General features: G+C 47.7%; 1 protein-coding gene across 1 annotated transcript in view; it reads left to right on the plus strand.

The window, feature by feature from the left end:
* Positions 1-442: 442 nt before the first annotated feature.
* The window catches only part of Cryl1 (crystallin lambda 1), a 96,965-nt gene continuing 84,980 nt past the window's right edge, over positions 443-12,427 (plus strand). The window contains exons 1-2 of the mRNA XM_038310581.2: positions 443-576; positions 8,832-8,939. Of these exons, the coding sequence (XP_038166509.1) occupies positions 536-576; positions 8,832-8,939 (149 nt within the window). The 5' untranslated portion in view covers positions 443-535. The remainder of the gene's footprint in view (positions 577-8,831; positions 8,940-12,427) is intronic.

Here is a 12,427-nt window from a genome sequence, read left to right on the forward strand (position 1 = left end):
GTACCCGGGCCTCAGTTCACATCGGGGAAGCCAGGCGGCAGGTATCTCACCAGACCTGCATCTCCCGTGTAGAGTCGAACGTAAACAGTGAAACAAAGTCCTTAAAGTGCCGAACTGGAACTGTCTTGAATGTCATTAAAGGAATATCTTCTTGAAAGCGTCTCCGGGGTAAAGCTTTGCGCCAACCTGGCAGTATCCGTTCCTAAGGACACTGGTTTAACGGTTTCCTGTTAGAAACGAAAAAGTAAAAATTGCTCAGTTAAGAAGTGTCCGGTCTTCCCGGTTTCATCCAAGTTCCCCAGTTGCCAGGGCTAGCTAGAGTGATCGACCCCGCGCCTAGTCGCGGGCTCCGCCCTCCTGCGCCTTGGCCCCGCCCCGGAGCTTGGCAGCCAATGGGTACGGCTTCACGAGGCTCGGGCACGCCCATGCTGGAGCCCAGACCCACCCCGGCGCCCAGCCCCATTCCGGTTCACAGCCGGCCTGCTCCGCTTTCTCTCTCTGGTTGCTCAGCTGTGCCGCCAGGCCCGGATCTGCCATGGCGTCCCCCGCAACGGGCGGGGTGGTGATCGTGGGCAGGTAAAAGTCTCAGTGGCGCTGCGCTGCAATGGCTGGCGCCCTGGCAGCGTCCGGAACGCGGGGCCTCGCGCGGGCGGCCGTGGGTGCCTCGGGTGGGCATCAGGCTGTACCTCGCTCTTCCGCGCGCTTCGCACTTGCGCTCCAGAGCTGACCTAGCAGGAGACGCAGTGGCGGCTGTGGCTTGGCGGAGCCCTGAGGAGAGCTAATGTGTTCCTTAAGTCGGTGTGGGTCACCCCGAGGTTTCCACCTTTGTCAGTGCAGGCTCAGTGTTGCAGGGCTATTCAGAGGTTCTTGGCATCAAGTACTAACCGAATATTAGCTACGATCCTGCGAAGACTGTGTTCTAATGTTTTGAGCCGGGAGTCTCAGTGTTGCTCTGGCTGGCCTCAAAATCTCTAAGTAGCTGAGGCTATCCTTGAACTCCTAATTCTCCTGCCTCTACCTCCAATTACTGGAGTGCCTCCACTCCCAGCTTGAAAACGGTGCCCTTATTTATTTATTTTTTTTATTAACACAGATAAGTGGTTTACCCACGATGATAGTAATTGTTAGAGATTGGCCTGGGTTGTTAGGAAGGTTCATATGCACCGTGAGGCTAGCCTGGAAAGCCTCTGGGGCAGAACCCTTGACAATCAAGACACCTGGCTTTCCTTGCTTTTGTGTATGTGTGTCTCACGGCAGGAGGCGGAGTTACTTAACAGCCCAAGTTCATCCATACTGACCTCTGTGCTCATGCTTCCCTTTTTTTCCTCCATTGCTATTTCTTTTTCAACAAGGAGGGGGCGTTTATGTGTACTTTTTATTGGCTAGCTGTCTACGTTCTATCAACTTGTAGCAACACTTAGGGACTCATTTGAGAAGTGGTTTCATGTCCCCATTTATGCTTTTGCCCACCTGTTGACCTGCCTGCAGACCAGTCTCAAGTTCAGGGGTTTTCCTTTGGAACCATTGGGAGGAAAGTGTCAGGATGCCTCCGGCCATTTTCTCTCTCACAGAACTGTGGAATTAACTGCACCTTTGTCCTTCCCGGTGGATGCCTGTGGTTGAATGGTTAGGGAAATATAAAAAGTGCCCTTTGCCCTGTGGTGGATTGTGCTGCCTCACCTTCTGTGATAGGCACCAGGGTCAAGGGCCAGGCTTGTTTGGATCTCATGTTGGGAGGTAAGTCGTGTTCCACCTGCACCTAACAGGTGTATCAGGTGGAGGAGTTACTACCAATCAGTTATCTGAACTCATGGTCAGGGAACTTAGAAGGAAGGGGCTTGGGACATCTTAAGGACCACAGGATGACCTGGGGTCATTGGATATTGCGCTGACTTCTAATGAGAAAGTTCTGTTTGTCTTTTGCTTACAACACCCTTATGAACACGAAGTGGCTTCCTCTCACCCTGCCCCATTCCTCTTTCTCTTCTGTCTATCCCACGATCAGTCAATCACCCACCTGTCTGTATCTATTACCAGCCTTCTACTGTGTATCTTGTTTCTATTAATTTTATTTCTGCCTTCTCTGTCACTTTCCATCTCTCTTTCAGGGCCCCGTAGGTGATTCAGGGAACATCCATTTAACAGGTTGTGCCCAGGATGTAAATCATTTCCTTAAACCTGGATGGAGAGGTTAGCAAGGCCACACACCTGCACACCTGTAATCCCAAGGAGGTGGAGACATGAGCATCTCAAGTTTCAGGCCAACCTGGACAAGAGTCTCAAACAAAAACAGCAGCAAAAGAGACCTGGCTGTGTGTGTGAGACTGTATGAGTAGAGGTCAGGAGACAACTTTGTGGAGTTGGTCTGCTCCATGCTCTTATGTGGGGCCTGGGGATCAAACTCAGATTAGGTTGCTAGGTTTGCATGGCAAGTGCCTTTATACCCTAGCCCCCTCTTTGGCCTGCCCCCCTCTTCCTTCCCCTCTCTCCCTCCCCCTTTCATTCTCCTTCAGGGCTGGGGACTGAACTGGGCCCTGCAAATACTGGGTAAGTTCCTTGCTGAGCTATTCCCAAAGTCATTTTCACCCCCCTCTAAGGCAGGACCTTAGTATGTAATATAGTATGAATGCTATGTAAACAGTTGCTTATTGTTTAGGGAGTAATGGCCAGGAGAAGTGAGCATGTTCCAAATAGATGCAAGTCTCCCAGTGTCTGACCATCTGTCCAACCTTGTTGCCACTATGACATGTGGACACCGAGTTCTTGAACTGTGTTCAGTTCTGCTCATTGACTGAACTTTAACATTTACTTGACTGTAGTTTAAATTTTAATAGTTGCACATGGCTAAAGTCTACCATATTGATCATACTGATCACTGCACATCTAGAGCCCTAAGAGTTTGATTAAAAATTTTGTATATACAATATAACACATATTAAGTATAGAAGATTTTAATATCGCAGAACATGGAGTCAAAACTCCCACAGTTGAGAAACTGATAAATATATTAGCATGCCCACCTATTCCTTCTGTTCCTGAGAGACTGGTGGCTAACATCCAGAGGCCCTTTCATCTAGCCCCTCCCCTGGCAGGCTTTTCTTGACACCAACACCCTAGACTGCGCTCACCTTCATCCACATCCCTATTTATCCAGCTAAACCCAGTGACTGAGTCTCAGTCCAAATCTGAACCCTATCAGGTGAACACAGATGGGTGCTATCTTCTCCTCGGTTTCTCTGCCCCCTTCACACCTTCTCATTTGGTTGCCATCTGTCTGTCTGTCTGTCTACCCATCCACCCACCCACCCACCTACCCACCCATCCATCCATCCATCCATCATCTATATATCTGTTATCTGTCTATCCTCTCTCTCTCCTCTCTCTCTCTCTCTCTCTCTCTCTCTCTCTCTCTCTCTCTCTCTCTCCCTCTCTCTCTCTCTCTCTCTCTCTCTCTCATCTGTCATTGCACTTGCTCATGCTACAGGGCATGTGTAGAGGTCAAAGGACAATTCTCAGCAGTTCGTTCTCTCTTGCCACTTTGTGGGATCTAGGATTGAACTCAGGTGGGCGGTCCTGTATACAACCACTTGTACTTGTACTTGCTTGGGTCACCAGACCAGCACTGCACTTCCCCACTAGAGGTGGAATATCCTCCTGGTTATGTAATGAGTTCCAGGCCAGCCAGGGCTACCTGGTGAGACCCTATCTCAAAAACAAAAAGCTGGACTGTCCCAAAGCCCAACCATTTGGCAAGCTCATCAGTCTCCTTCTTGCAAGCACCCATATTGGCTTCTGAGGTCAGGCTTTGACTAGGAACCCAGTTTGTATTCAGTATGTGCTAAATCCATACTGCTTTAACATCGGCTTCCCGCTTAAAAAATACCCTGCCCTGCACTTCTGATTGACTCTCCTAGTGTCTTCATCAATAGTGATGTCTCACTCTTTCTTGTTCTTAGAATATAATTTGGCATCATCCTTGATCCCCCTATCAAATGGACCACCAGCAATTATGTTTGAAGAAGATAAGCATCTAGAACCCAACTGACCACTTTTCTTCACCCTTTGCTTCGGTCTTGGTCCACTCTACCACCACATCTTGAAGCAGCCTCTGGACTTCTAAACTCCTTACTCCCATGTTTACCCTAGTGCAGACATTTCTTGACTAACTTGTGATGGGGCTGTGTGGATAAATACATCTTAAGGTTAGCATACAAGGAGTGGAAAATGCCTGAATCCAACTGCCCATCTCCACATCACAGTCTAGTGCCATAGCACACTGGAAGGTGTTAGTTTCTTTAGCAATCTCAGGGCTGACTGGAAGCTACAGTTGCTGCTGCTGCCCAGCATCTTGACGTGGAGTGTGTGTGTCCATGTGTGTCTGTGTGCATCTCTGTGTGTGTGTCTGTGTGCGTCTCTCTGCATGTTGCAGCATCTTGCAGTTATAGCCCAGAATAACTTTAAACTCAAAATTCACTTGGCCCAGCCTCCTGAGTACTGGTATGCACCACCATTCCCAGCTCCAGAGAGCTCCTTTTAAACTTTTAAAACCAGTCACTTCACATAGGTAATCTGAAACTTTCCATTGGCTACCCATCACACCCAGATTAAAAACCTAAACCCTACCATGGCCTCTGAGGCACTGTGTGCAATGAGACCACCCCTCCGGCCCCTCTGCTCTTCCTTCATCCTCGGCCACTCTTTCCTGCCACCTCCATGTCAGCGCTGTCACCCTGTTCTCCTGGACCTGCAAACGCACTTCAGCTCTGCCGGGGACACTTCTTCCTGGCAGCTTCTCTCACCTCCTGCAACTCCCTGGTGAGATAGTCACTGGTGGTGCTTTCGGATTTCCTCTGCCTCCCAGTCTGCACTCCCTACTCAAGGCCCTTCTTCCTGCTGCTTCCTCTTTTCCAGCACTTCCACTGTCAGCTCCTTCTGATCAGAGCTGGAGTGGCACCTGGCATACAGCTGGCGCTCTGCATCGCTCCAGCCAGCTGCCATTGCGCTTGGGTTAGCCCCATAGGAAGCACCGCTGACCTTTATCTGGAGTTTGTCACTAGCACGTCAGCTTTTTTTCTTGTCAACAACTAACACTTACCAAGCTCTACAATGTGCCAAGATGACAAAGGTTCCCAGAGCGCAGGAGTTCATCCTGTCAAGTGCAAACAAAGTCACGGTGGTGATAAGCACTGCCCTCCCCACTTCCCTGCACAGAGCCGAAACTGCCGAAACTGTATCTGCACGCTGAGGCGCACCAGAAAGACCTGGTTACCGTCTGCTGAACCTCACGGGCCTTGGGGTTCAGACAGAAGCCAGGTCTTCCTTGGACTTGTCATTTGCGGTAGGCACTCTCAGCCACGCCACGCCTGCCTGCACGTAGGAGATGGCTCAACAATCTTGTTTGCTTAGAACCAGCCCTAGGGGGAGACCAACTTCACACTTCTGTGTCCGTGGGCTCCACACCTACAGATTTAACCAAACCTGGACTGAAAATAGTTGAAAAAGAAATGCCTGACTTCTTTCTGTGGCTACCCTCTAAACCAGTGGTTCTCAACTCCTTTGGGGGTTGAATGACCCTTTCGCAGTGCTTGCCTAAGACACTGGAAATTACAGATATTTACATTATGATTTATAACAGTAGCAAAATTACAGTTCTGAAGTAGCAATGAAATAACTTACGGTTGGAGGTCACCACAACGTGAGGAACTGTATTAAAGGGTCACAGCGTTAGGAAGGCTGAGAACCACTGCTGTAAACAGTGTACTGTGGTGGTCATATACAATAGCATTTTCATTGTGTAAGTCATTTACGGATGCTCAAGGCAGGATCTGTAGATACGGGATGATGGGTATAGACTCTGTGCAAATGCTACACCATTTTAGGTAAGGAACATGGCCACCTACTGGGACATGGGAAGAGGGCCCTGGGGCTAATCCCTCACCCATGCAGAAGGCCACTTCATTTGCTGTTTCTGTATCAACACCTCTAGCTTGTGACAATTTTTTAGGCTTTCCTTGTTCATGGTGACCTAGACAGTTTTGAAGAATAGCAGGCAAGAAGTTGAATTCTGTTCGCTCTTCTAATACTTTGCCTGATTAGACAGGTGGTGGGGGGAAGGGCTGAGAGGTCAAGGGTCATTCTCATCATGGCACATCCTGGGAGTGAACTGTTGGTTGACTCACCACGATTGATAGTAACCTTGAGCAACCTGGCTAAGGTCCTGTTTGCCTTGCTTCTCTATGGCTGAGTTACTCCCTGTTTCTTTCCTTTCTATACTTTTGAGAGTGGTTCTGCATAAATTGCATTTAGGTGTGGATGGAGGGTGGATTAGTCAGGGTTCAGATCTGATAGAATGAATATATATATGTATATATATATATACACACACACATATATATATATGAATATATATTATCCATCATTTATATAATTTATTAGAGTGGCTTATAGACTATGGTACAATTAATTCAACAATGGCTGTCTCCCAATGGGACATTCAAGAATCTAGTGGCTGTTCAGTTCATGAGGTCATCACTATACACCAGAATCCCAAAGAAGTAGACTCTAATCCCAGCAACTAAGAGAGAGGGCAAGCAGGCAAAGAGCCAGAGCTTCCTGCTTCCGTGTCCTTTATATAGGTTGCCTGCAGAAGCTGTGACCCACACTAAAGGTGGCTCTTCTTGCCTCTAAATTCTGGATTAAAGGTGGGCGTTCCCAGTTTAAATGATTCAGTTAAGGAAATTCCCTCAGAGGTGCACTCAGCTGCCAGGGTGTTGGGCATTGCAGATGTAGTCAAGTTGACGACCCAGAATAGCCATCACAGTGTGACCTCGTGTCCCCGAGGGTGGTGTGGCTGCATGAACTATTGGGATTCTTTCACAGGGTGCTTTTGCTGATTCCTTGCTATGTATTGTCATTGTCTTGGTCCCTGAGCACTCTCCTAATGGTTCTATGTGTCCTTTCAACATGCTGGCTCAGGCAGGCACTTACCTTAGCTCTTCCTGGCTTTCTGTGTTACAGACTGTTCCAGGGTCATCTTTATTTTGTGTGTTCAGTCCTAGAACTATTCATTTCTCCAAGGTGTTCTGCTTCCTTTGATTGAAGAATGGGATTAGAAGCTGGTTTGGACCTTAGATGTGTTCTGAACTTTTTTTTTTTTTGACTTTCCTTTTTGGATACATAACTTATCATGTAGCCCATGCCGGCCCTGAACTTAAGACTCTGTCATCTTGACCCCCAAATTCTGGGATAACAAGTATATATATATATATATGTGTGTGTGTGTGTGTGTGTGTGTGTGTGTGTGTGTGTATATATGTATATATGTATATATATGTATATACATCATCATGCACCCAGCTGTGTTTTTTCTCTTTCTTTCTTTCTTTCTTTCTTTCTTTCTTTCTTTCTTTCTTTCTTTCTTTCTTTCTTTCTTTCTTTCGTTTGCTTTTTTTCGAGACAGGGTTTCTTTGTAGCTTTGGAGCCTGTCCTGGAACTAGCTCTTGTAGACCAGGTTGGCCTCGAACTCACAGATATCCACCTGCCTCCACCTCCCGAGTGCTGGAATTAAAGGTGTGTACCACCACTGCCCGGCCCAGCTGTGTTTTATAACTTTGTTTTTATTCCTTTGGAAAATGGTGACTTTTTGTCCTTTGACTTTCAGTAAGTCTGGAGGGGTGTTTGGGACATAGGGCAAAGACTCTCCCAGGTCATAGCTTATCTGGTGAAGAGCGGCCTAGCACGGGGGAGGCTGTGGGTTTGCTCTTCACACAAAAGCCTGGAGTCCCAGCACTCCAGAGGTGCGGCAGCAGAATCAGGAGGTCAAGGTTTCCTCAGCTCCCTGGCCAGCCTGGGCTATTTCAGGAGACCTTGTCTGGAAGCAAGGGGAACAAAAGTGAGGTCTTGGGGGTTCTCTTAGAGAAGCTCACACACATGCTCTTTGGGGTGTCTTTCTTAATGCCCTTTTCTCTCTCTTTAACATTTTAACCCTTTAAAAGTTGTTTAACTTTTATTTTATGCACATTGGTGTGATGTTGTCAGATCTCCTAGAACTGGAGTTACAGACAGTTGTGAGTTTCCGTGTAGATGCTGGGAAACTAACCCAGGTCTTCTGGAAGAGCAGCCAGTGCTCTTAACCACTGAATCATCTCTCTAGTCCCGCCTTTCCCCCCCCTTAACCACATACTTGGAGTCTATATTAAAAAATATTTTTTTGATAAAGATCCTTACTCTTCTTTATAAAAACAAACAAAACCCGAAACAAGAGTAAGGGCCCCTGAGTCGGACCTCTTGGCTTCATCTCCTCGTCACAGGACAAGTGGCCGGGGATTCGTTCCTTGTCACCTTCCTTTCCTCACGCATGGAAGAGGAACTGGTAGCATCTTCTGTCTAGAGCATTGCAGAGACTAGACAGAGGGGGCCCGAGGAGTGTCTAATGGTGTTGGCCCCCCTGTGCCATGCTTGGATGTTGTGAAAGTGGGTGTCATTGGCCGGGGGCAGAGGGCGGGCAGGGAAAATGCACTTGTCTCTCAGTATTCATGAGTGAGGGCTTCTGAGGTCCCCAGACGGTATCAGCATAGATGCTCGAGTCTCTTGTGCATGTAAAAGTGGCAGTGCTGCAGAGGTGACACACGTTTTCCCTTTCAGTCCTAGGTGTTGTGTGCCAACAATCCAACATAAAGGCTATGCCAACTTTTCAGATATTTGTTAAATGTTCTAAGAGTGGGATGTTGTATAATTTTTATAGTGCTTTATATGAGACATGGAAAGTGATTAGATCAATAAATGTCTTAAATCTGTTATTTATTTATTTATTTATTTAATTTTCTCCCCAGTGGACTCATTGGCCGGAGCTGGGCTCTCCTGTTCGCCAGTGGAGGCTTCAAGGTGAAACTCTATGACATTGAGCAGCAGCAGATAACAGATGCCCTGGAAAACATCAGGTAGGCCCGGCTCACACATCTGGAGGTAATCAGATGGCCCTGTTCCTCTCGATCTGTCTCACTCATCAGGGCTGTGACTCTCTGTCCCATAGGGGCAGCTCTGCAGCCACTCTGAGACCGCCAAGGCCAGGTGTAAGGCTCACTGGAAGAGAGCGTGAATCTAGCCGTGAAGGGGCTCCCTTAGTGAAGAGAGCCTTTACAGTGGCAAGCGAGGGGGGGGTGGAAGAACCCAGTGTGACTGTCAGCCTTGGTCCCGTGTGGTGCCTCCACAGCTATTGACAGCTCCTCAGGGTGACGCTGATGCTGGCAGCACTCGCCTTAAGCTTTTAGAGATGTTTTAGACTCACAGCAAAATTGAGAGGCAGGTATAGCGATTTCTCCTATGCCTCCAACTTCATGAAATTCAGTGTTTCCCACCTTCAACCTTCCTCTCCCGCAGGAGATGAAACTGCCTTGATCTATCATTGTCATTAGGGTTCTGTCCTGGTACTGTGTATTCTGTGGGTTTCCCCCTCGTGTGTGTCCCCTGTTATAGGACCATGCCGACTCGTTCTACGACCCGAAAAATGCTCTGTTCTCTGCCTGTTCCTACATCTTCCCCCAGTCCCTGGCAACCACTGATGTTTTCACTGTCTCCATAATTGGTCTTTTTCGAGATAGTTTGTAGCTCTTTCCGGTTGGAATCTTTCATTTAGCAATGTGCCCTTAAGCTTCCTTCATGTATTAATGATACACCACATTGAACCCTGACTAATAATTCATTACCTGGACTATCCATTCCTTTTCTGAAGAGTACCTTACTGCTTTCGAGTTTTAGAAATTGTGAATAGAGATGCTATAGATGTTCATGTGCAGACTAGAGTGGACATGTTTCAGTTTCTTTGCATAAATGAAGATCATGACTTCCTGGATTCAATGGCAGAAATATGTTCGGTTTTATAAAGAGTCATTGCACTAACTTCCAAAGTGGCTGTACTGTTTTGCATCCTCACCAGCAGTAAATCAGAGTTTCTGGCGCTTTGTATCCCTGACAGCATTAGGTGCAGCCAGCGTTCTGGGCATTGGGGAGCCATAGTATGTGTGTAATGATGCCATCTTGTTTTTGACCTGCTGATGGCATACGGCATGGGTCAACTCTTCCCATGATTTTCTGCCATCTGTAAATTCCGTTCCTTTCTTCGGTGCTGAGGATTGAACCCAAGGCTTTGTATGTGTTAGCATGTGCTCTATCATTAAGTAGACCTAATTTCTTGACTTCTTCCCATTAAAAGCATGTTTCTGGCTAACAGGTGAACCTTAAAGTTTTTCATTTGTGGCTAGTCCCTGGTGCATGATAATTATCCCAACTCAGAATCCTAAATACAGATTTTGTAAAGTGACTCTTCAGAAGTTCTGGCCTACCATATTTCTGGGAGTAGAAGTCATCAGGGAATATTTAAATACATTAGTAGAAGTATATTGATTGGACCCCCTCACCAGAATCTACAGATGCCCAAGTTGCTTGTAGGAATGTGGCATCGCATCTGTGTTGAGCCCACTCATCCCGTGTCCTTTCCACCATCTCTAGGTGGCTTGTTATTCCCAGTGCAATGCGCATGCTGCAGTTGTGCTGCATTGTTTAGGGACAACGGCAAGAAAGCAGTCTGCGCATGTTCCGTGCAGATGAAAAACAGTTTCCTGATTATTATTTGCACCCGCAGTTGGCTGCACCTGAGGATGCAGTTCCCGAAGACGGGAGGAACAGCAGCCCTTTGTCAAAGCCATCTTCTGGTCCCACCTGACTAGTTTACGTAAGGGCTTTGCAGACCTTGCTTTGGAAACAGTAGCTGGTCAAAGTGTCCATTACTAGAGGTTTTAGTGTCAAAGCCTGGGCTCTGACCACCCCACAAAGCTAGGCTTAGTAATGCATCCTGACACACCAATTACAGACACAAGTTACAGTGGAAAGCAGAGGAAGGAGATTTGGTCAGTGTGGCCATATGGGGAAGAAGAACAGATAAAATGTCTACTGACTCCCAAGTCTGTTTTTGGGGATCCTAACACAAGGCTTAGGTTTAAACGTGGGTAAGTGTTATATAACTGAGCAGTCCTGGTCGAGGTGTGGTCCCACCTATCACCGAGCTTTATCACCTAGCTTCTGGTCCTGCACGGTGGCCTGATGAGCTAGCGGAATCCCAAGTCAGTTCCTCTTTGAGCTGGCTCCAGGCTTCAGCCTTTTCCTTCCCTCAGCATGAGGTTCCCAGGGAAATTTTAACTTTTGGAGACCTGTTGTCTCAAAGTCTAATTGCTGAGTAGAGAAATGATATCTCCTCCCCCGGTGGGGTGGTTAACAAGCCTTGGTGTTGTATCCTTGGATGGGAACAGCTTTTCAGCCGGCCGAGACTTGTCACTGGTTTTCTGGTGATTGCATTTGTGGTTGGTGGCCCTGGAGCTGAGTGACATTAGCTTCAGAACTATCCTAGTGTTATTGTTGGCTTCAAAGGACCAAAACTTCCAGAAGCCAACACACAGGGAGCGCCGCTGTGAAAAAGATGGATCAAAGACTTTTACGGCCCCTGGCATTTACCTGCCAGTTTTGTGGTGAGTGCCCGGTGCTCTAGGTGGATGGTACCATTAGGTTCGAGCTGTGCATTTTGTTTTCAGTGATTTGTATTTATCAATGTCACATGAGCTCCGTGCCAGTCACTCCAGATGACAAGTCTTGCCTCAGGGCCTGGAATATAATAGGTTTCAGTAGGACCTATGACTCATCTTGTAGCCTAGTATAAAGGATTAATTAAAATGCCGCAGGATCCCCTGTGGCTGCAGCGGAAGAAACGCTGCAGGTCACCGAGGGGTGGCAGTGGGCAGCTGGTCCTGAGAGCAGCCAGTCCTAGGCAGGGACTGGCGCAGGTTGCTGAGCAGTGGCAGTGGGCCATGTGGCCACAGGCAGTGAACAGCGGGTCCCGGGAGCAGCCAGTCCCAGTCAGGGACAGCGAGGCTCCCCCAAGTGGCTCAGTGGTTAGAGCACTGGCAGGAAACACCCTGGTGAGCTGGCCCAGTGGTTAGAGCACTTGCTGCTCTTGAAGAACACCTGTGTTGACAGGCTCGTCTCAGGCAGCGGATAACTGCCTGTCACTCTAGCTCAGGGCACACAGCCCCCCTTCTGGCCTCTTCAGGTACCAGCGTGCGCGTGCACACACACACACACACTCTATTCTAGACAGTCTTAGAAATCCCTTGTGTGTTAGATTGAGCCTAGGCCAGTGTCCCTGAGCTACGTGCCCCTCTGTATTTCAGAGATGGTATCTGTTTATCCTGAAATTTACAACCTTCCTGCCTCTTCTCACGAAGCACTGAGATCTCAGGTATGCATTCCCTTTCTTGGTAACGAATCTTAAATAGCAGAACTAGCACACATTGATTTGGAAAGTGTAAAACAAATGGTTAATAGGAGAAGTTGACATTTTTTTTTTAATATTAAGACATTAGAAGCTAGGCATGGTGAG

This window comes from Arvicola amphibius, chromosome 13 (genome assembly GCF_903992535.2).
Source record: "Arvicola amphibius chromosome 13, mArvAmp1.2, whole genome shotgun sequence".
In the NCBI taxonomy this organism is placed as follows: domain Eukaryota; kingdom Metazoa; phylum Chordata; class Mammalia; order Rodentia; family Cricetidae; genus Arvicola; species Arvicola amphibius.